The sequence below is a fragment of the Engystomops pustulosus genome, chromosome 2 (genome assembly GCF_040894005.1).
Source record: "Engystomops pustulosus chromosome 2, aEngPut4.maternal, whole genome shotgun sequence".
Classification (NCBI taxonomy): domain Eukaryota; kingdom Metazoa; phylum Chordata; class Amphibia; order Anura; family Leptodactylidae; genus Engystomops; species Engystomops pustulosus.
The window spans coordinates 107,319,269-107,343,762 of record NC_092412.1 but is presented as its reverse complement, the minus strand read 5'-3'; the positions used below and the strand labels follow the sequence as shown (position 1 = coordinate 107,343,762).

General features: G+C 39.5%; 1 protein-coding gene and 1 non-coding gene across 4 annotated transcripts in view; both read right to left on the bottom strand.

Annotated features, from left to right (window-relative positions):
• Window positions 1-24,494, bottom strand: part of LOC140118258 (uncharacterized) — a 37,049-nt gene that overhangs the window by 3,972 nt on the left and 8,583 nt on the right. For 2 of the 3 annotated variants that reach the window (XM_072135907.1, XM_072135906.1), the window contains exons 3-10: window positions 18,337-18,522; window positions 16,247-16,334; window positions 10,777-10,952; window positions 6,830-7,040; window positions 3,772-3,850; window positions 3,002-3,093; window positions 1,258-1,380; window positions 280-412 (exon numbers count right to left, since the gene is read on the bottom strand). In XM_072135907.1, coding sequence (XP_071992008.1) covers window positions 280-412; window positions 1,258-1,380; window positions 3,002-3,093; window positions 3,772-3,850; window positions 6,830-7,040; window positions 10,777-10,952; window positions 16,247-16,334; window positions 18,337-18,522 — 1,088 coding nt within the window. Of the gene's footprint in view, window positions 1-279; window positions 413-1,257; window positions 1,381-3,001; window positions 3,094-3,771; window positions 3,851-6,829; window positions 7,041-10,776; window positions 10,953-16,246; window positions 16,335-18,336; window positions 18,523-21,491; window positions 21,521-24,494 lie in introns of those variants that run through there. The other variant, XM_072135908.1, reaches the window with a different exon arrangement.
• LOC140120130 (U1 spliceosomal RNA) lies at window positions 17,277-17,438 on the bottom strand. Its single transcript, XR_011853538.1, has one exon. It is a non-coding gene; the product is annotated as a U1 spliceosomal RNA (small nuclear RNA).

Sequence of the window (24,494 nt, the reverse complement as noted above, 5' to 3'; positions counted from 1 at the left end):
TGTATAATTTAGCCATTACTAACATCTTTTTATGAAAATAATTTATCACATTTATGTAGAAATTTCCGAAATAGCCATTATAATATTACCCGAGTGTCTGATCTGGTTACTTTACCATCTTATTGATACCTTTTTCTTGATAACCTCCATTTGGTAGGCTATGTTTTATAAATTATGGTTGATTAGGTTATTATCTGCTAAGCACAATTACAATTACCTTTCTGGGTGGCCTGAATTATTTTGTCTACCTGCAGTAAATCTGTAATAGGCGGAATTTACCTTTTAGTAGTTTGCATTCTGATATCAGACATAGTAAATGTTTTTGTACTCTGCAAAGCTACTGGAAGAAGAATATCACTATTCTGGTTAACAGAACATAAGTCTTCATCATTTTGGTCATTTATTTCTTCCCCTGCAAGAAATATTAATTTGTTGTTAGTGGGGTTTTTCAGGTGTGTTGCAGTATGTCAGTATGTGTAGGCTTTGCATGCCATAATAAAGATGGAAAGGAATCTATATCTTGTATGGGGAGGGTTGCTTGTCTATATGAAAAATGTCCTTATGGAAAAATAGGATTACATTAATTAAATATTTTTTCTTAATTATCAACGAAGTGCAAATTTCATAAATTAACTCAATTCTAGATTGTAAATTGTTTTACGCAGAGCTTCCATTGCTATTGTTTCAACTTATGACTATTTCATTGACTTGTAATATTTTGTTTGTATATGATGAGCATGATCACTTATCAACTAGGATTTATTTATATTATTACTAATACTTTCTTTAAAAAGATGTTTGAGATCACCAGCTCATCCACTACAGATATGAATATCATATATGTGCAATAGTGTGTATAAAACTGTCTCAAGGCAAAGTGAAACCTGGACACCAATGAGGACTGTAAGCTAGGAATGACCATGTCAGGGCAATGAACAGCTGAACCTGCTTTACGCAGCACCTCAGCAGAAATAGCTCAGTGCTAATAGTGAACGAATGCACTTAATGAAGTGCAGAGATTCTTTGGACTAGCCCCAATAAAGTGATGCCACCTATTCTGCGTATTCTTAGGGAATGTTGACTGGTCACTGGCTTCTATTCTATCAAGTTACGTCTTGCAAATGTTTGATGATCTGTAGTGACGTAAAAACATTTCATATATTTATGGCAAGTCTTCAATGTGCCACTACTGCATGAGCATGTATTATCTCATATGTTATGGAACATGTGGTATTTTCGAAAATAATTTTTACTTACCAAGTACATGTGTTTGAATAGATTTACTGAGGCCATCTTCAGAAGCCATGATCAAAACCTCAGTGGCTTCACTGTCCATTGAAAAAGGTGAGGCATTATAGTTAGTACGTTCTTCATGTTTACCTAGAATGACAAGGAGTCACTTTGAAGGAAGTTATCTGTAAGTACATTAAGTTAAATCAGCAAGTGTTCATGTTTCGTCCTTAAGGACATATTTGTAAATAAGTCCGTAAGCACAAAGGGTCACATTTACAAAGTGCATTGTCTGACTATAATGCACCGTGGCGCGATTCACTAATATTGTGCGCTCGATATCCAGCATATGTCGCTTTCCCACACAGGTCCACCGGAGATCACCTTCTTCTTCCCAGTGTATATACAGTAAGTACATTGTCTTGCAACACAATTCGAAAGTTAAATCCCGTGCTCAGTCCGAATCAGTCGGATTATCCGAATGCCTGGGCCCGGAATTCTGTCGCATGAAAGCCAGCGAAGCTGCGCCACAATCCGATCACGGGCAATTCCCTGCTAAATACCTGTCACAGCGACGCAATGCCCGGAAACGTTGAAAAATCCGATGAAAGTGCTCCCACGGACCCTTACTAAATAAGCCCCAAAATGTGTCGGTCTAGCGTACTCCTACATGTCAGTCTGGCTTATTCTGATATGATGTTTATCGAGGATTTTATATGATATAAATAAAGAAGAAAAGTTTTAACCATGTTCCCGTGGACGTACTGGAGTTTTTCTGTTTGGAAGATCCTTTTATTCCATCATGTAACATTGCAGCATTTTGTAAAGCCTTACTCATGCAGTGCAATAGTGTACAATATTTTCCAAATATCACTGCTGCATATTCATACTGTACATTAATAAATTGACTAATGATGATCTGTACCTTGTTGTCACATGGTTATAATGTTAAGACCTTTCTTTATTGTCTATAGCAACCAATCAGAACTTAAAAAAAAAAAATAAAAGCTGAGTTCTAATTAGTTGCTACAGACAACCTGACCATGATTATTGGCTAGAGGCAGTTGATAAATGGGTGTCAAACTACTGCCTACTAGTAATGCTTTCACAGGCAGTGTAAATAGTCCCCAGTACAGTATTTTTGGATAGCTCTAACATTTTGAACTAACTAATATCTACATGAACATTTCTAGTGCATTTCTTAATATAGAAATCTGACCCCTCATAGTGCACTACCAATAAATACAGTATTGGTGCAATTGCATACAAATGGCAGGTATCTACAGTATGTTATACTAAAGGATTGAAACAAAGTATCTGACAAATTGTCCCCCCAGAAAAGAAATAATTAATTTATCTTTCAAACTTCATGTATCAAATATTCTCTAGTAATGCTTAAAGGCTAATTATTTTCCATTAGAAAGTAATAATATAAAGTATTTACATTTGTATTTTATAGAAAGGCCACCATCTCATTTTAATTGTTCATGATAACGTGCTGAGACAGCCGATGAGATATGATGTATAGCAAGTTCCAAAGAGGAAACATGTTAATAATTTACTGTAAAGTTCCCTGAATTACCAGACTTAAATTATCTATTTTATCCATGTATTATATTGTATGCAAAGGTTAGCATTTCTTAGGTCAACTCAGTAATGAGTTTACTCAGCACAGGTAGAGTAGAAATAATTAGAACAGGCAGCAGTCTGAGACCCGAGTCCCATCTTTAATCATTGTTGCATGTAAAAGAAAATTACTCTTAGTACTTACTTTCCCAGGGTTCTTTTATGTTCGCAGAACTCAAGGCTGCTTTGCATTTTGAAAATGTTCCATCAACTTTAAAAGCATCATTCCTGTAAAGACTAAAAGTTGAGATGCGGGAGTCAAAATGGCACTTTGTTATCAAGGCACAGTAAAGATGTATTCTTTGTGGTTACTATAAGGCACATTAACATTTTAATCAGTTCTCATAAGCTTTTGGACGTGATAAGACTATGGTCACTTTAAAGTCACACTAAACATTAGAATGGAAATTTCAAGCATCTTTAAAAGCCATGGGATAGTAGATAATAAAATGCAATAAATTAAACATGAGTTATATGTGTTACTTTTAGCTTGGAATTTGCAAACTGACATCATAATTGGCCCCTTTTTGTCAGATTATTTAGGATTCTCCCCAAAAAAGTACCCTGCAACAACAGACATATCAGGAAAATTGTGAATTGATTGAATGGGGCACATTTACTTGGAGTTCCCTCGGAGTTCCCAAAAGTGCATTGTCCATACGGAATGCACTCTGCTGCGATTCGCCATCTTCCTCTAGGTGCATGTAAGTGCTTGGCTTGCGACAATTTTGAAGTAAAATCCCACAGTTTGTCCAAATCCGTCGGATAGCCCGTCCCCCAATTTGAATCTCATGAAAGCGCCAAAAACCCCTTTTGAATCCCTGTCCCAGCAGCGCAAAATGGAAATTGTCGGGACGTCCAACAAAAGTGCGGTCCGCGGGGCCCTTAGTAAATGAGCCCCAATGTGCAACATACCTCTGGTCTTCTGTTTGGCATCCACATGGAGGATGTATTTTGTCCACGGAAACAGTTCCATGATGTTCAACCCAGTCACCTACAGAGATAAAATGTGTCTACATAAATTTTAATTTATGGATTGATTTTATGGATTAGCACAATATGCTGGTGTTGTAATCTACACTCACCGGCCACTTTATTAGGTACACCATGCTAGTAACGGGTTGGACCCCCTTTTGCCTTCAGAACTGCCTCAATTCTTCGTGGCATAGATTCAACAAGGTGCTGGAAGCATTCCTCAGAGATTTTGGTCCATATTGACATGATGGCATCACACAGTTGCCGCAGATTTGTCGGCTGCACATCCATGATGCGAATCTCCCGTTCCACCACATCCCAAAGATGCTCTATTGGATTGAGATCTGGTGACTGTGGAGGCCATTTGAGTACAGTGAACTCATTGTCATGTTCAAGAAACCTGTCTGAGATGATTCCAGCTTTATGACATGGCGCATTATCCTGCTGAAAGTAGCCATCAGATGTTGGGTACATTTTGGTCATAAAGGGATGGACATGGTCAGCAACAATACTCCGGTAGGCTGTGGCGTTGCAACGATACTCAATTGGTACCAAGTGGCCCAAAGAGTGCCAAGAAAATATTCCCCACACCATGACACCACCACCACCAGCCTGAACCGTTGCTACAAGGCAGGATGGATCCATGCTTTCATGTTGTTGACGCCAAATTCTGACCCTACCATCCGAATGTCGCAACAGAAATCGAGACTCATCAGACCAGGCAACGTTTTTCCAATCTTCTACTGTCCGATTTCGATGAGCTTGTGCAAATTGTAGCCTCAGTTTTCTGTTCTTAGCTGAAAGGAGTGGCACCGGGTGTGGTCTTCTGCTGCTGTAGCCCATCTGTTTGACGTACTGTGCATTCAGAGATGCTCTTCTGCCTACCTTGGTTGTAACGGGTGGCGATTTGAGTCACTGTTGCCTTTCTATCAGCTCGAAGCACTCTGCCTATTCTCCTCTGACCTCTGGCATCAACAAGGCATTTCCGCCCACAGAACTGCCGCTCACTGGATGTTTTTTCTTTTTCGGACCATTCTCTGTAAACCCTAGAGATGGTTGTGTGTGAAAATCCCAGTAGATCAGCATTTTCTGAAATACTCAGACCAGCCCTTCTGGCACCAACAACCATGCCACGTTCAAAGGCACTCAAATCACCTTTCTTCCTCATACTGATGCTCGGTTTGAACTGCAGGAGATTGTCTTGACCATGTCTACATGCCTAAATGCACTGAGTTGCCGCTATGTGATTGGCTGATTAGAAATTAAGTGTTAACGAGCAGTTGGACAGATGTACCTAATAAAGTGGCCGGTTCTTTTACACAAAAGTGGCTTTATACAGATTCTGATTATTCTGCCCACTAGCAGCAGAACCTATAGCCAAGCAATCATCTTGCTTACACAAATAATTTCCTGAAAGTTCAATAGGTTTGCATAAATCAGTAGTATAAGTGACTAGAAGACACTCTAATTTTTCTCATCAGATCAATGTGCTTCCTTGTACTCTATCGCTTGTTCTTATTATATTCTCTTCTTCCTCATAATATTTTTTTTGCCTATGAAAGTCATAGACAAGGCTATAAATAATGACTATAAGTCACCGAATGACATTTCCTTTAAAGGGAACCTGTCATCAGGAGACCCATTTTAGCACTCCCCAAGTCCCCAAAGAGCATAGTAAATATGCTGCCAAAGTGTTTTTGTATAAAAAATTGGTTTTACAGAAAAAATATATGTAATATTGTACCTTTCATTAGCATCTGCTGTGTGACTAGGCAGTTGCCCAATGGGAGGGGCTGGAAAGGAGCAGTCCCCCCCCACCCTTGGGAAATATGTGACCTTTTCAAATATATGAATAACTCCCCTCACTCGGGATTGGCTGTAGAGGAGCAGGGGGCGTCGCTAAGCTAAGGGATGGGTGTTTTCATATATTTGAAAAGGTCACATGGAGGAGCAGTTTCCGAAGGGTGGGGGGGGGGGACTGCTCCTTTCCAGTCCCTCCCATTTGGCAACTGCCTAGGAGTGCTAAAAATGGGTCTCCTGGTGACAGATCCCTTTAAATTTATCAAAACAAACAATTATGTAATACAACTATACATACTGTAGACTTTGTGTGATAGGTTGTTTTCATAATAAGGTAAAGTAAAGTAACAGTATCGCAAGATAGAGTAAATAGGAAAGCCTTTTCCTCTCTTAATCTATTGAATTACATAAATTAATCTTCTCTCCACTTTATCACCCCACACCCTTTAGCATCTATAGTTGATCCGAGGGGTGTGAGATCTGAACTAGCAAATAACTTTATGTTGTAACAGTTTCAAGCCATTTAGTAACTGTTGTATATAAATGAAAAAAGGATTCAATACCAGTGATTGGACAAGCACATGGTGGGTTCACATCATGTATTTTGTATATGCTAAGCGTATATGTCGGGGAAGCTTATACACTGACAAATAGTGGCAGACAAAGGCATAGTTGTTGCCTCCGTCTGACCACTATTCTTCCCGTACACCAAAAGTTTGAAAAGCGTAACAAGCGACGGCTTTTCATTCTGCAGCCTCTGCCTGAGCGACGTATGCGCTCAGCAGAGGCAATAGATCGTTACAGGGAGCAAATGCAGCATATTGCATCGCTCCTCACAGCCCTGCCGAGCGAGAGAGGACCCACTGAGGTCACTGTCCATATTAGGACAGTGAAATCACTTGGCAACACCCCGTTCGTCCAATTGCTGGCTGCTGCCGATGTACACTCCTCATCATGCATTCAGAGAGGAGGGGGTCCCCGGGCGATATATCCCACTGTATAGGCATAGGGTGGGATATGTCTGTGCAATACATTGTGAGGACATGTTGGAATTCTCCTGACGTGTCCTTACAACATATGGCACACAACACAATGTGAACCCAGCCTTACTTGTTCTGGGTTATTTTGTACTAATGTTATTTGGCATTATTAATAGAAAGTTGTAGCTTGTTTTGGAAAATGTTTTCATTTTACTCACACTCAAAAGTCAATGCATGGTTCCTTTGATGCAAACATTTGTGTTGTATTTTAAGATCCCATAATTCTTCTTTAAGGCAGTAGTTCTCTTCACTCAGCTGGTGACTTTGGGCCCTTATTCTTCTACGTTCACTCCTCAGTTGGGATATTTCTTTTAGAAGGCCCTCTTGGTAATTTTCAGGATGAGGTAATTTAGATGATATATTACTATGCTGCAAAGAGATTAAAAAATATACACACAAAGTAAGAATATAGGTATGTTATATAACTATTACCTTATATGAAATGTGATATTGGTATAAAAACATAGGTAAAACATTAGATACCAGAAGTGTAATTTGAAGATTCTAGGCTCCAATACGTAAATTGCAACAGGTCCCTAAATATATATGTCGATGATAGAACTGCCATATTATCTGACATCAAAGGAATGTATATATACATCAGATGCATAATAAACAGAGTAATCTAGGTAGGCATAGCACTAGGTTATTATATACTTCAGAAGTGCAGCTATAGTCTCCAGGCCCTTGGACCTTGGGAACCCCAATCAGTCCTGATTTAAATTCTATATGTGGATTTTGTGTTTGTGTGTCTGGATTTTATGTATTAAATGTGTGGATAGAGCACTCTACTACTACTCCATTCCTGCATCAATGGCCACATGACAGTACTACTATGCTTAGGCTACTTTCACTCTTTTCACCCCACATTGTGCTAGATTAAAAGAGAAGTCCAGGTCCATTATATACTTTTAAAGCCCCAAAATAAATGATTTATGTGTGGTCTACCAATACCAATATTGCCAGAATTTTAAATTTCATAGATTAATACATGTAACATTTTAAAAGCAGTCATGTAAGCAACCCTCATAAGACACAATAGGGGGGATTTATAAACGTACTTGCACCACAATTCTGTTGGTTTTATGCCAAAAACATAGTCTAAAATGCCATGCGCCACAGTTATCAAGGCTTTTATAACCTTTTTGGCACTTTCTCGACTTGTTCAATTTAGGGTGTGTGGCCTTAGGGAGATGGTCGTGGCCTCGCGAGAAAGGGGGCGTAGCTTGCGGGAAATCGTCTGTGCGCCTAAAATTCTGGCGCACAGTTTAGACCAACTAGAAGTAGGTCTAAAGCAGGAAAGAACAGTCTTATACTGTACCAGAATTCATCATCACAGTGATAAATCTGGCGCAGGCAAAGACAAGTGTTTTTCAGCTAGAGACTGGCGGAACCTGAGACAAATTGTTAAAAATCATGTTAATCATATTTTCTCATCATTAGTTAACTGTGGTCAGTTCTCCTATACAACCTGCAATTGTTAATGTTTTGTGTTTTATATTCCTGAAGTCGAATTTATTAGAAAACCATAGGCTACATATACTAACTACACTGCATGCATATTATCTCCAGCTTCTATTTTATTTCTTTTTTCATCTTTTCCTTTGAATAGGTGATAACTAAAAGCATATTCATTACTTAATATGTCATATTATGGCTGTTCTCCAGTCTTCTGAAATGTCATTAAATGGTTATGGGAGTTTATAAACAGGATATACAGCATCTAAAATTATTGAGTCATTTACCCAAAGAGGGGTTTCTAACCTTCTACCCATTAACTAAAATACTGCTCCAGATATATTACTTCATGAGTAGCAGATCTATTATTAATCAATAGAAATAGATTCCAGACTACAGCTAGCTACTGACATTGTTTGGTCAGAAACCTAGAATATTGCAAAATCATTTTAGCACAATATTAAAATATGCAATAAAAGGTTTTACAGTTTAAATTTTTATGGCCACTGCTCTTTTAAAATTCTTCAGCTCTTCTTTTATTTTTCTAAATGGAATTTTAAACAACGTTTAATGCTATGGTTGTCAAATAAAAATTATATTTGTAATAATATATATGAAATAAAATAGGAGCTAATGTTAAAACAATTGGAGAAAAGTAAAGCCCCACAATACCCCCTACTCCCGATTATTACCACACCCTGCAATCTATACAATCTCAGCCAATTTGAAGCCCAAGCACAACCTATTCCTTATCAGCTTTGGTGAAGCCAATTCAGGATCATCAATTCTGAGCACAGTTTTGCCCACTGCCATCACAATTTCCCATGTTTAGCTTGCACCATATGTCTGTCTGTAGTTTTCTAGCATGATATAATATTTTAGCAATCACCAAGCATGGCATAATTTTTACCAACAGACATATTTACCAACACAATTACCTTGGGGTCTGAAATGGCATTGGCAGGTTTCCCACTTGGGATTCATAATGTAAGAACTGTGTCAACAAAAAGGATCAGGTCTGTTTGTAAAAGGAAGCGGTGCGTGGAAGACGCACATTAGAACAGTTGTGTCAATAAATATGTAGCTCTCGTAACATCACATCCCAACATCACCCTGGGATATCACGATATCTATTTAGGCAGGGGTGGGCCATGATATGGTACCCATCTCCCCTCAACAAAAGCAAAGAGCTGTAAGCTGGACCGCAACATAGGGTGGCTGACCCTTCTTGCCATCTCTGCCTTCATGCATAGAATATGAAAAACATTAAAGGGTTGTCCACTTTCAGCAAATAATTGATATTGTTTGTGTAAGGAAAAGTTATAAAATGTTCTAATATACTTTATTTTCTAGATCTCTGCTTGCTGTTCTTCTAAAGAAAGCTTCTGTGTTTACTGCCATTGGATAGAAATCTGTCCATGGTCATGTGATGGACATGCAGGAGCACGAGGGCTATTATCACACAGCTCTCATTACTTTCTGTGATAACGGCTTGTGGACCTGCCCGTTCATTACATGACCAGAGACAGATTTCTATCAACTGGAAGTAAACATAGAAGCTTTCTATAGCAAATAGCAAGCAGAGATCTTGTAAACTGTGAGGATCGATATTGTGAGGATCGATATTGTACACAAACAATATCAATTATTTTGCTGAAAGTGGAAAACCTCTTTAATGTGTGTATTACCATTTAACCCCACCCAATTTAAAATAATAAATCTATTCAAATACGGAAATTAAGTCTGTATTTATTTGGTGTCATCATAATCCTACAAATCATGTACAAATCATGTTTACAACAAAATTAGAAATTACAGGTTAAAAACATTGTCAGATGAAACTACTTTAAACCTTTGCATTGGATTTCAACTGCAATTACAAACTGACAAAGCATTTCACAACATGTGGAAGAGAATTGGTAAACTACATATCACAGATATTTTCACCTTAAAGTGTAACTCTGAAGTTACTTCGCCAAAAATAGTTTGAGTACAGCTGGAGAGAACATTTGACAACAATTCCAACGATACCTATATCATGCTGCTTCTTATTAGCTTCTCCTAAAGCAGGTGGCCACTTTCTTGTTGTGACATCATCTAAGGGCACTGAGGCCAGAGCATCTTTCCTTCTGTCCCCATAAAGCTGAGCACTTTCACCTGCACTAACACTAACAGTCCAGCCAGCCAGAATCTCAGGCTGAAGTCTCTCCTCAGCTCAGCGTTACTGCTGTACAACACAGGCGTGATACTAACCTGACAGATAAATTTAACAATAGTTTACATCTTCACATCCATACTAACATTCATTACGGTTACAGTGACCTATTTAGGCCTAATATTTCTTGAAATGCTGTTTGAGTATTTTGCACATTCTATTATGAGAAAGAGGTGGACAAGGTGTTTTCCTGCTATTTGTTTGCCAAAGGCTAGTGAAGTAAATTACATTTTAACATGACTTATCTTTCTGGAAAAACCATACACCCCGATTATTATATTTTAAGCATCAGTCATCTAAATGGAAAATTTTGGGCACTTACTGTAGGATTTAATGGATTGTTGTCTGCCTGCTTGAAATATGTCTTTTACATCAGCCTAAAGTATGTATGATCTACTTACAGGTAAAACTATTTGTTATGACAGGTATTACCTTCTCTTTAAGAATCTTCATTTCTTCTTTTGAATCTTCAAGCTTTTGAGAATATTCTGATTTCATCTTTGCAAATTCCTTTCTTTGCTGTAAAATCTCCTCATCGGCTTTTGCAAGCTCTAAAATAGCACTTTCATTGGCTTCCTGGAGGTCATTAATCTGATTTTTAAGGTTCGCTGTGAGAAAATATAACAATGCACAATAATTTACCACATTCTAAAATACGGTAACAAGATACAGCATATTATCTGCAAAGCTCAGGTAAAACAATAGTCAAACCAAAATGTTATTGTGAAAAATATAGAGAACTTCACACTATATTTATGATGGCCTATTTAAAGTGATATTAGTCACAGGTCCTCTGGCCTTGGACCAACATGTTTAATGAACATTTTCTAAAATCAATCTGAAAACACTGGTTTATCTTTACCATTGCCCTGCAGATTCCTTATTAAAGAGGACCTGTCACCCCCGAAAAGTAGCCCCACCAAATATGTTCCCCCTAATCCTGTCCACAGCCCCTTTATATTTATTCAATTTCTATTAAAATTTGTGTGTGTAAACTTAGTTTTAATCGATCCGATCTCTTACAAAATAAGAGGTCGGATCGTCGTACAGGTCCCCTAGCAGTAAGCCGTATTCATGAGGGGGCAGGCCGACACACCCCCTTCACGCCCCTGTCAGTCAGGCACCTGGTAAGAATCGCCAGCAGCAGTGCATGTATTGCGCAATCGCTGCCGGCTCTATGCGATGCAGCACCCTGACAGCTGCTGCAGAGGAGCTTATTCACAGCGCTGGTTGAATGTTCGGCCAGCGCTGTGAATAAGCCCCTCTGCTGCCGCTGTCAGCGGGGCTGGGGACAGGATTAGGGGGAAAATATTTGGTTGTGAGCTGGGCACACAAACTCTGGCTAACTCATGGCCCCATAGCCTTCTGTTGGGCTCACAGTGTGGTGAGGCACAGAATAAGAATAAGTGAAAGTCTTTCCATTATACCTCATCTCTGTGTAGTTTCTTCACCTGGTTTTGTTTTAGCATATCTGATGCAAATAACTGAAGAAATAACAGAGATGTCTCCAGCATACCTGTACTATAGTAGTACTATGGTGTGGGTCTTTCAGACCCTATGCCCAAATATAATGGTACCCTGTGGGAAAAGGTCTGGACATGATAATATGAGAAGTCAACTTGAATGTGTTCATCCATACCCAGCCATTAGATCTTAACCCCTTCAGAATGCAGCCAGTTTATAGCTCAGTTTTTCAGATGCAGTTTTTGATGCCCAAACCAGGAATGGAGTAAAAATATATGGAGGAGCAGCACAGCAATTACATTTCAATTATTTGTATCAACCTATTATCTTCCAAACCAGCTTTTAGCTCCAAAAACTGCATCTAAAAAACTGAACGTGTAGACACACCCTAAGGCTCATATGGTTATAACTTTTGAACACTTACTTATCAAAGTGATTGTGAGATTGTTCATTTTAGTTATCCTGTTTTCAGGCAGATACGGGTTGTTACGGACTCAGTGATGCTATATACGTGGGTTTTTTGTTGTGATTTAAACTTTTTTTTGCTTTATATGTCTCTTTATATGTTTATGAGGCTTATGGGTCTTTTTTTATTAATTTATTTTTGATTAAGAACATTATTTTTTTTACTTTATTAGCTCCACCATGGGACATGAACAAGCAATCATCTGCTTGTTCATGATAATACCCTGCAATACTGATGTACAAGCATAGGCTGACAATGTACCTTTTGATCTTACAGGCACTTCTTGCGGACAGCCCTGGGGTCCTGATTGGACCTCAGGGCTGCCACGAAAACGATTGGCGTCTCCCAAAGACGTCACGGGGGGAGATCGTGAGGCAGAAACACCTGGCAGACATGTTATATGCCAGGCATTTAATGGGTTAAACACCTGCATTCGGAGCTCATTTCGACTGCGGGTGTTACACTGGTGTGTCAGCAGTTAGTTACAGCTGACATCCCGTGCATGCTGATGTCGGCCCAGCTCCGATTTTGAGCGCTATGTGCCAGAGCTTGGCGACAGATATATCCGCCGCTGAGCGGCAAAGGGTTGAGGGTTGGGTTGGCTTATATTTTCAATATTTATATATTGTGGTTGTAATACAGCCCCTTGAAAAGGTAATTATTGAAAAATGTTTTGGACTTTCCCTCTATCTCTCTTTTGCAAACTTATATGATCTATATAGATACTTGTATACTTTTATAGGTCTCTGCTTTGATACATGTTCCTACTGACTGTACAGTTGGTCTGAGAAACTCGATCCATTTACTGGATTTAGTTTACAGAAACTAGAGTCACTGGGGGGGGACTTAATCATTACTTGATTATTTAATATGTGAGTGTATGTATGTTAATTTATTTGTTTTTGTTTTTTGTGGCAAAATGTTTTTTTTTTTGGCGCAGAGGTCCCACTAAGCCTTGGGCTTGATAAATTTGGTAGTGGTATTTCTATGCCACGTAGTGACTGGAGTCATTTTGTGCCAAAATCTGCACCTAAATGAAAATTTGCTCCAAATAACAAATCATGAATTCAGTTCAGTACTGTGAAAACTTGTCTAAGCAAATAATGAATTTGTTCAAGCAGGGTCTTATTTTGCACTGTCCTATGTTCTTTTGGCGCAATGGAAAGTCTCAAAACAGCATTTGTACCATAACTACGCCAGAACAATGCCAAACATAAACAAAAAACTCAATGATTAATTCCCCCCGGTGACCTGAACTCAGCAAGTCTGCTCAGTGATTCTTGGTTTGGTCCGGATACACCTGTTTGTATGTGGTTTTATGTATATTTTATTGTAAGGATATATTGGGAAAGTGCTAGTTATATCCTTTAAACAAAGGGCAAAAATGTGATGTGAATGCAGGCTAAATTGTAGAGGTAGTTCCACTTTAAACTAAGTTTAATTATAAAGGAATGCAAATACAAATTATCTTCCTCTTCCGTTACTTACAGATTTATATGTTGCCGGTGACAGTTTGATGAATGCAGATGTACATTCAAAATATATTAGTGCTTTATAACACAACATTTTTTAAAAACTCAAATGTTCTGCCTGATAAATTGTTCCTTTCAGTTTTAACCTCGCCTGCTCTGCTAATAGCATAACTAATTGAAAAATAAAGCAATCTTTGGTTTTATTAAAGAACAAATGTACTTTGTTCTGTCGTAGCTCACTTACTATTAGAACAGCAAATTGTTTTCAAAACAAAATATAACACTAGTTGTAAGGGATGCAGTTTATAATGCTAATATTAAATCCATACCCAGGTTTTTAAACGACACTGGGATGAATTCTACTCCCCATACTTTTATCTTCTTTATACCAACTTTATACCAATGTTTGGCATCCATATGGCCAAGAAGGCTAAAGATTCATGGGTCCCCAAAATTAGCTTGGCTCTGTGCAACTTGTCCTCAACACTTGCCCTGCCTTTAATGCAAAGATAGTAGCCAGTTTAGCAAAAGACTCCTCAGAAGGAGGGGTGCAGCGTCCCCATAGGTCCTGGCTTGGTCCTCTATATATAAAAAAAGGTAGAAAGCGGGCAGCGCTCCAGGGTCCCAGACTCAAAACAGTGATCTTTAATGAACAAGTGGCGATGTTTCGGTGTGAAACACCTTCATCAAGCATTGGTGAAGCATGTATGTTTCACATTGAAACGTCGCCACTTGTTCAATAAAGATCACCCTGTTTTGAATCTGGAACCCTGGAGTGCTGCCCGCTTTCTACCTTTTATATATATCCTATGTCTCTATATATACATGTATACATATATGCCTACCCGGAGGCAGTATTTCTATAAATCAACATTTCTAACATGACAGCTTAGATTCAGGAGCTCAGTTCTAAGCTACCTCTATAATAGTTATGAGCCCTGTTGTACACAGTTAGAACTGATTATGGTACAGTAACACACAGTAAAATCCCCTGTATTTCTCATCAGCCCCTTTCATACAGTCATATCCAAGAAAATTACATTTACCATTGTAGTTTTTCACCACCACTTTCCTTACTTGATACTGACTGCTACTTTTGGCATAGGAAGAATACTTGCAAGCTCTGTCAGAATATTGAGTAATCTCCAGAAAAGAACTTCCTCTGAAAGTCCTGGCTAATCTCCTGTCTGCTGCCAGGACCTCTAGCCTCTGGCATTGGTGCTAAGATGCTGAGCTGGTAGATTAACAGTGTGTAAGACAGAGAGTTGGCACATCATATTTTGCCATGAAAATACTTGTAGCATGTAAAAGATTCTGTCAGTGGGTGATGGAGGTGGGGGTTAAATTATTCTGTCAATTAAGGAGGGTTGGGAACTAGTCAAACAGTGCTGCAATTGGGGAGTGGGTGGAATGGGTGCTAAATGAGGCTGCTTGTAGGGGAAGGGTGGAAGTACAGAGGATTCCTTGCAGCAGTAAGTTATATAGATGTACAGCAGTCCTGTGTCCGAGGGTTCAAAGGGTGTTATAATTACGTAGTGTAACAACGTAATTATTGAGTGGGCACAAACCATAAATATGGGGCATGGTATCAAAAAACAATGTGCAGCTTCCATTGCCACTTTCTTCCTGAAAAGGGGAAAAGAGAAAAGTGCCCGAAAGATGTCCAGCAAGATAAGTAAATTATGTAATTATTAATAAATCATGTAGGAGGGGATTGTGTGCCCAGTCACAACCTTAACCACTGCAACTGCTGTGACTTGGCAACTGTGCACTAATAGACATATCTAGTCCCCCAAACCGAAGATCCTACCTCATTTTCTATAATGAATTTCTCTGCATAATTATATTAAAATCAGTCAGCAGCTGCTTTGGATTATAAAATGAATCCCCTCCCCCACTCTGCATTGTAATTCTGTGAATTGAGTCAGCTAGGTGTAACGGAGATGATCTAAGTCAGACTGCAACACCCATTCCTCCTCTGTCCTCTTGTAAACACGCCCACTGCACACACCTCCAAAACACACACCTCCTGCTAAGATGGAGCACAGAAAGGGGTGTGTATGATATGTGCAGGAGGCGTGCAGGGGGTGTGTTTACAAAAGGACAGAGAAGGAAGAGGGTACTGCAGCCTGACTTAGATCATCTCACTAACACTCGGCTGACTCAATTCACAGGATTACAATGTAGATTTGGGGAGGGTGTTCATTTTGTAAATCACAGGAGCCACAGACTCATTTTTAATATCATCTTGTAGAGCAACTCACTACAGTAAATGAGGTAGGACCTTCGGTTTTGGGGACTCGATGAGAGTGACAGCTTCCCTTTAATTATATGTTGAAGCAGGTAGCAGGTAAAAAAAAAATTTCAAAAACACACACATGTATGTGTATAGGATAGTATTCCATTTTTATGGTACTGTATTCCAGTCTACAAAGAATACAAGAAAATGCCCAGTAACTTTAAATAAAGAAAGAAAAAAGAAAACATTATAATAACTTACAGATTTCTTTTTGCAAAACCAATGGGGAGCATGGATCAAATGAAAGGATTAAATCTTGTTTCTTTCTCTCTTTAGCAACTGCCATAGCCTGATAATAAAACCAGAAAGATTAATATATGTGTTATAGACAGTATGGTAAGCTGATATTATTTCAAATACTAAACATACCCTAAGCTGCAAATGCTGCATATGGCTGGAAAACAGTTCATTATGACTAAATGACTTATGAAATTATTCACTCTCATGAGAGAAACTACCAACTAGAGTTAATGGATGTTCATTCTTTCTATTAGGCCCCTTCCACACTCGCGTTGCATTTCACGTCAGAGTTTGATCAGGGTGCGATCAGTTTTTGGTCAGTGAAAAACGCGCATTTTGCATCAGAGTGCAATCAGTTTTCAGTCAGAGTTTGTTCAGTGTCTCAATTTTTCACGCGCGTTTTTGATGCAATTTCAATGCAATTTCAATGCGTTTTTCACGCGCAGAAAACGCGCGTGAAATGGACTCAGGACTGAGCTCTATCTTTTCTATGGCAATTGATGCGTGAAAAACGCATTGCACTTGCATTGCACTTGCAAGTGTCTCAGAGTGCAATGCGTTTTTGATGCATCTCCATAGACTTGTATGGTGCGTTTTTCACGCGCGTGACTTGCAAAAGTAGAGCATGTCGAGATTTAAACGCGCGTTAAAAAAATGCGCGTGTGTGCGTGAAAAAAAATGCAAGTCTGAAAAGACCCATTGATTACAATGGGTCAGAGTGCAATGCAAGTTCTGCGCGTCAAAAGCACGCGCAGAAAACGTGCGTGAAAAACGCAAGTGTGAAAGGGGCCTAAGGCTGCCCATACACTTTGGTAAATTTTATAATTTGGTCAGAGTTGTGGAAACAGAAAAAGTGACTGTTCTATGCTGTTTTGGTAACTCCCAAGGAGGTGAAATGGAGTTACAGAAACAGATTATAATAGCTGATTTCTATTGTTTCTGCAACTTTGATCACCTAAGAATGGTGGATGCCGGATTCTTCACTTTTTTTCAGGGGAAAGCAGGAACCCAGTCCCCCAACACCACAAATTATGCAGTCGAGTTTTCTGAATTTTGGGAAATTGCAGGGGTCAGCACCTGGAGTTCAATGGGTGAGCCTCACTCTAGCAGAACCACCTTCATGATTATGGTATCTTCCCTGCCTAGTATTTTAAGGCAGGGTTAGGCCCCTTTCACACTTGCGTTTTTCACGCGCGTTTTCTGCGCATGCTTTTGATGCGCAGAACTTGCATTGCACTCTGACCCATTGTAATCAATGGGTCTTTTCAGATTTGCATTTTTTTTCACGCACACACGCGTGTTTTTTTTTACACGCGTTTAAATCTCGACATGCTCTACTTTTGCAAGTCACGCGCATGAAAAACGCACCATATAAGGCCCCTTTCACACTTGCGTTTTGCACGCGCGTGCTTTTGACGCGCAGAACTTGCATTGCACTCTGACCCATTGTAATCAATGGGTCTTTTCAGACTTGCATTTTTTTTCACCCACACATGCGCGTTTTTTTTAACGTGCGTTTAAATCTCGACATGCTCTACTTTTGCAAGTCACACGCGTGAAAAACGCACCATACAAGTCTATAGAGATGCATCAAAAACGCATTGCACTCTGAGACACTTGCAAGTGCAATGCAAGTGCAATGCGTTTTTCACGCATCAATTGCCATAGAAAAGATAGAGCTCAGTCCTGAGTCCATTTCACGCGCATTTTCTGCGCGTGAAAAACGCACTGAAATTGCATCAAAAACGCGCGAGAAAAACTGAGACACTGAACAAACTCTGACTGAAAACTGATTGAACTCTGATGCAAAATGCGCGTTTTTCACTGACCAAACTCTGATCGCACCCTGATCAAACTCTGACGTGATCTGCAACGCAAGTGTGGAAGGGGCCTTAATCCCATCTCAGACGTAAAACAGAATGGCTGGGTTAGGAATTATCCTTTAAACTTACTTAAGCATTACATAATAAAGAAAATAATCATTGGCATCTATGAGATTTATCAGAAAATGCTAAATGGATATAAATACACTGAGAAAATGTATATTCTACCTCCACTTCCTGTTTAAGTCTTTCATTTTCAGAAAGAAGACATTGCCTTTCTTCTAGCAAGTGTAGATTTTCACTTTGTACTTTCCTTACTTCTTTGGTGAGGTCATTTATTTTAAATTCACGTTCCACAAGTATTGATTTTAGGAGTGACACAGAAATTTTCTGAGATCCAACCAATTCCGCAGCCTTGAACCAACAGAAGTCAATATTAGTGTTATGTTATCCATAGAATAGGCACAAGACATTTAAGAATAGAGAATTCATTGGAGTTCAATACATTATTAGCTCCTTTGATCTTTATAGTAAATTCTTATGTTATCTTCTGAAATAGAAACAAATTGTACACTTATGTTATTACCCACATGCTGTGACTATGAGTATTAAAATGGAGTTTTAGCAGATAATCTTTGGATTTGGCAATATGTGTACCCCGGTTACAGCACTACATAAATAAATATTTCTAATTAGTAGTATTAGTCTAGATAAAGGGTTGGGCTTCTTACATAGTAGGTCTTTTGAAGACATTTTTACAGTTTGTGAAAGGTCAAACACACCATTTTAGAGTCTACTTATGTTTCGACAGATTATTGTCTATTGTCTATTTTATCTGTAAGAATATTTGTTGTACAAAATACTTGTGCTTACCTATGCATCTGTAGCTGTTCTAGTGGGAAGCTATTCTAGTCATTACAGTAAATATGGAACATGTAACCATAGGACACCAGTGTTTGTGTTTGTCACTTTAGAACTCCTGTTTCTGGAGTTACAGTTTATCTATATGTATGCTCTAGCTGCCTGCTGAGGTTTCTATACAACGCTACAGTAGCTAAGTGCTTACAGTTAGATCCATCAATAACAACGCAAGTTCCTTATAGCAGTCATACACTGGATATCTGTTTTTCAAGCTTAAGGTTATTTTCTACAAATACAGATTATTTGCTAGTTGCCGTTGTGGCTAGTTTAAGCATTTCTATTTAAAGAAAAATTATGCGTAAATTTGGAATTGCTATTATTTTAAAATACAGCACTGAACATGGCTCACCAATATAAATGATTATTACCAATCTCCCCTTTAGCGATCACCTATACTGATCTTGTACTAACTCCATTCTCAAGTTAATTCAACCCTCCCTAACCCTTTGCCCCCCCCCCCTCCTCCCTATTCACATGTTCAGTTTGTTTGACACAGTAGCTGGCTATGTAACACTCTAAAATTATTAATTTTATTTAATAAAATTGTGTTTAAACTAAAATACAGCACTGAAGTGATTGCAATGTAACATTGCTGGCAACTGTAGTAAATTAGCACTGATCCAACCCATGTGTAAAAGTCTGTCATCACTGTTCAAAGTTTGAGAAATTATGTATTACTAATTTATCAAAAAACTTATAAATCAGTATGAGATACTAGAAGATCATTTGCAAACTACTAGGAAATTTGTTCTCCCCCCCCCCTGCTAATGTAATTTGATCAAATGTGCTTCGCTAAGTTGAATTCCATCAAGTTGGCGAGATGGACAGAAACTCAAAGTGGAGTGGGAGCAGTGAGTCACAGCAGCTAGGTCTCCACTCATCATTTCTGAGAGCACATCAAATAACACATAAAAGGGAGATGTATCACAACTTTGAAGTGTGTTTTTGCACCCAAAAAGTTGAATGTCCATCCGTTGCGCCCTTTTGGTGCTATTTTAGCATCAAATAAAGGTGCAATTACAAACATGTTAGTTTTTGGGTGCAAAAACGTGCCTTAGAGATAAATCCCTCCCCCCTTTGACTACAGAGCTTCTAGGATAAAAGAACTTAAGAAACAGTGTTATTCATCATGCACACACTACCAAATTTTGTTGGATACAATATCCCATTTTGTTATATATATTAGCTGTATGAAGCCACAGATTCATTAACATCTTTAAAAATTTATAGATAAAAAAGGGGTTCTCCAGTGACAAAGATTGATCTTACTATACCTTATCTCCCTACACTTATCACTTCCCTAATTCAATATCATTAAATCTTCTGCTTCCTTTTCATGAAATCAAAGTCATTCCTGTGCACTGGCAGCTCCTGCTGCACTTACAGTTTCCATAGAAATGACCTGTACTTTCTCTGCTCTCCAGTCGGGCATGTGCAGTGAGCTCCTTATTCCCTGCTGTGGGGGTGTGGCTGCAGATTCCTCTGCTTGGAGAAACTATGCTGACTAAGGGGGTTGTGGGAGATGTAGTCTTTTGGAAGAGTGGGGGCAGCCATCTTGGAGTGATGCAGTTTCAGCAGTGAGCTGTGTAGTGAAAAGTTTACGAATACAACAAATGACCAGGGTGTAACTATAATATATGCAAAAGAACTGACTAGCCTAAAAAATAAAACTACATATAGTGACTGGAGGACCCATTTAATGCTATCATTTTTGTCCATAGAGGACAACCCTATTTTAAATGGAAACCAGTGCAGGAATTTGCTCAAAGTAGCAGTTGCTGGTTCTCTAAACTTGGTTATCAGCAAACATGTTTTTTTGTTTTAGTTGCATAAATGGCTGTCCATGGACAGGCTACATCCACTTTAATGGACGCCATTGTAGAGTTAGTGTTAAAAGTGACTTTAAGGTCTGTTTTCAAACAGCCTTAATTCCAATCATATTAAAGTCCACTGCAACCAAATGGTGATCTGTGGAGGAGGAGAACTGTTCAGTTTCCCGGTAATGCAGTTCTTATAGAAAGCTGCCTGAAAAAGATCTTACCGTTTGATCTTATACTGACTAAAGAGAAGGCCTTATAAACATCACACAATTTCACTTTGCATTGAAGGACACTTGCAGATATGTTAGGTTGGACATCTATCTGCTGACTCTCAAGCATACCAATTGATCTGTATTTCCAGATGTTTTCTTTGCAGATGAGTGGCATTGTTTTCGGGGAAAGAAGCAGTCCTTAATTTATAACCTTAGACCACTAAAACGTACACATTACACCTCTTTTCTGTTCTGCTTTGTATCCTTCACTTGAATGTTCAGGTATTTCAACATTAACATTCTACTCACATTCTTACACCTAATATCATATATAATGACTAAGATCTGTCTAAATCTGAACAGTTCAGTCTCATGCCTCATCACAAGTATAATCAGCAGGATGTAAAGAGCTATTCCTTTTTTACATTACCTGCATTGTGTAGCTTAAAGGCTTGCTGTCAGCATTGTTAAAGATATTACACTGGACTCAGACGCCATCTTACATACTGTCGGACATTTTAAAGATTCAGTATCCATTTCACATAACTTTGTGTACTGATAACTGAAGTTTGGGTTTGGTCACTCTGCACACAAAGGCTTAGTGCTCACTAGCACCACCTAGAGGAAGGTATCCAGGCGAACACCTGGGAAGTTTCAGTATTTGCATGTAGCCAATAGTATTAGACTCCTTTGTGTGAAGTTATCAAATAGTATTACATTTCCTGGGTGAGAACACCCAATTATAGTGGCTGCTTTCCTAATTACACGCCTTATGTAAAGTACCTTATGATTTTCTATAAATGTCGGTACCTCAATAAATTTATCAGTCTTGTTGCTAACTTCCTGCAAGGACAGGTCTTGTCTTTTCATTCAAGTTAGTCAATTCCAGCGCTGGACACAGACTCATTTAATTTGAAAGTCACCTTACAATGATTAGGGGTTTGAGCCCCAGATAAAATCTATAAGAAGTGGCGTCCCTGGGTGGGCATACTTTTATGGGCATCTAGCCATCGAGGTGACCTCCGCAAGAGTCCAGGCGGCCAGTGACCAGAACTGACAATGAGCGCTCGTCGGGGTAAGTCAAGTCTATTTTTGTCTGCCTTGACTGTAGTTCTGTTTCACTGGCTGAAAGGGACTGGGTAAGGTCATCTCCTTGTGTGATATTATGCACTTTGCCTTATATGTCCATATATAATAGTATGTTCACTTTATGTGATAAAGGACCTCTTGTAAGGTGATCGACTGACAGAGACTTGACATGACAATGTATGTTGTAGAAAAAGGTCTGCAGTGCCCTCTTGTGGATTGTTGAGATAGTTCAGAAAGTTTGTGATGGTGGAGATTTTGTTCATGTAAGCGCGGATAGAATCTGGAAGTTTGCAGAGACAAATTCTGGCCAAATTTACGTATCATTCCTTCGGGATTGATGCGGCCCCGTGATGCGGAAGGACAATAGAGGCAGGAAGGACACTGACAGGAATTTTACAGTTGAGGGTTCTCCTTGATTTCTGAAGTATTGTGTGAAGGTCTCTAATTTGTACTTACTGATAGTTAGCGGGGTAGTCTGGAGCTGTATGTACGGAGGATATCTATAGCCCTTGAACAAAATCAGGTATTCCACAGATTCCACAAAATGGGTAGTGAGCAAAGTAAGACTGTAGCTGGACACTGCAGACCTAAAAAGACGACTGACATAGTGTCACACAGGAAAGGTAAAGAGTGGGTTAAAGGAAGTTATGAGGTATTAAAGTTTTTGGGTATGTTAGATGATTCCCTGAGTGTGCAGAGGTAGGAGACAGCACTTGATGTAAATGGTGGCTGGCTCAAAGACAGAAGTGGCACACCCAGGCAGAAGGTTGTTTTGATGTAAGTAGAGAGTTAATGACAAAGGAAAGTGGATGGGGTTGATTACTGGAGACTTAGACCAGTGACTACGGACGGACGGACCAGGGCAGAGGGACAGGAATCCTAGAGAGTGTTCATTAAAAAAAAAAAAAAAAAAAAAAAATCTTTTGGAATGCAGAAGAGCACCCTCTTAGACTCCACCCCCGTATCTGGGGGTTAGAGAAGTGGCGGCCATCTTAAGACAGTATATTGTTTTCAAGTCCCTGAAAGTTAATTGCCTATGATTCTACACTGTAGGCTGGTTGTAGGATAGCAGCCGAGTCACCCTTGAGGTGTCCTGGCGGATGTTTGAAATAAAATGCCGGCAGATGAATATTTTCATCAATTTCAAACATTTGCTAAGAGTCTTGAGTGTGCAACGCTGTTTGTTTATTTTGTTTATTTTATTTTTAAACTTATTTGATTCTGACAATTGCAGAAAAATTAGTAGAAAAAGTGTTGCAATGTCTCTGGTACCTGCTTTCTGGAGTTGGAAGAGTTAATCAGGGAGATCTCTGTGCAGCTGGGCTTTGTCTGAGCTGCCTTATCTATGTCTGTGAGAAGTGGCCTTGAAGCACACAGAAAGCATCTGTGTTGAGTGGGGGAAACAGAGCTGACAATCTAAAGGACTTAAAGGAATTTGCTTGTGATAAGAATACAAAGAGACACACTCTAGGAAACTAGACGGCCCCGACAGGGCGGGACAAGGGGGAACAAGGGGGGTGGTAATGGACAAGGATGTCAGCAAGAACAGTCCCCCTCTTCTGAAAGCCCCCCCCAAATAGAGTTAGTGCATTTCATTGTAGAACTCTTCCCTGTTGGCAAATGTTCTCCTCTCTGTGCCCCTACATGAGGATTACCAGGACCTATTTGCCTTTACCAGTGTAGTAATCCAGTATACCTGGTGCAGATTCCTACAAGGGGGGTAAAACTCCCCCAGCCAGTACTCCATACTACGCGGCCCTACAGGGAGTAGACTGGCAGACTAGCCCCTTACTGGATGTTCTCCTTTTCAGTATGCGGAGGACCTACTGTTGTTGTTTGCCAGGATGCATTTATTGACCTTATGTGTTTTCTGTTCCAGAAGGGTTGCAAAGTTTCCGGAGACAAACTCCAGTACTGCCAGGAGAAGGTGGTCTTCCTAGGCCACTGCTTCTCAGCCACAGGCAGACACCTGACAGAGGAAAGAAAGCTGGCAGTCCAGAATGTGCCCCTGCCCTGAGGCCCTAAGCCTCTTCACATGTTTCTAGGATTGGCCAGCTCTTGCAGCCTGGGATAAGGTCTGCTGCCTCCAGCCTGATGTTGCCCCTTGATAATTGAATTGCCTCTTCCCCATTTGCCCTTAGTCAGGAGGCAATTGATGCATTTCAGCCTTAAGCTGAGAAATCCTGTCTGCACCGGCCCTAGGCACATCCCACTGGATCAAACTTTTGTTTTATTTTGCACTGAGTATCTAGGCCACCCCAGAGGTGTCGAGTCCAGGAACGTGGTGGCCTCCCCAGTGACCCACTATTAGGCCCGGTTAGACTCAGTTGTGAGGGGAGCCCCT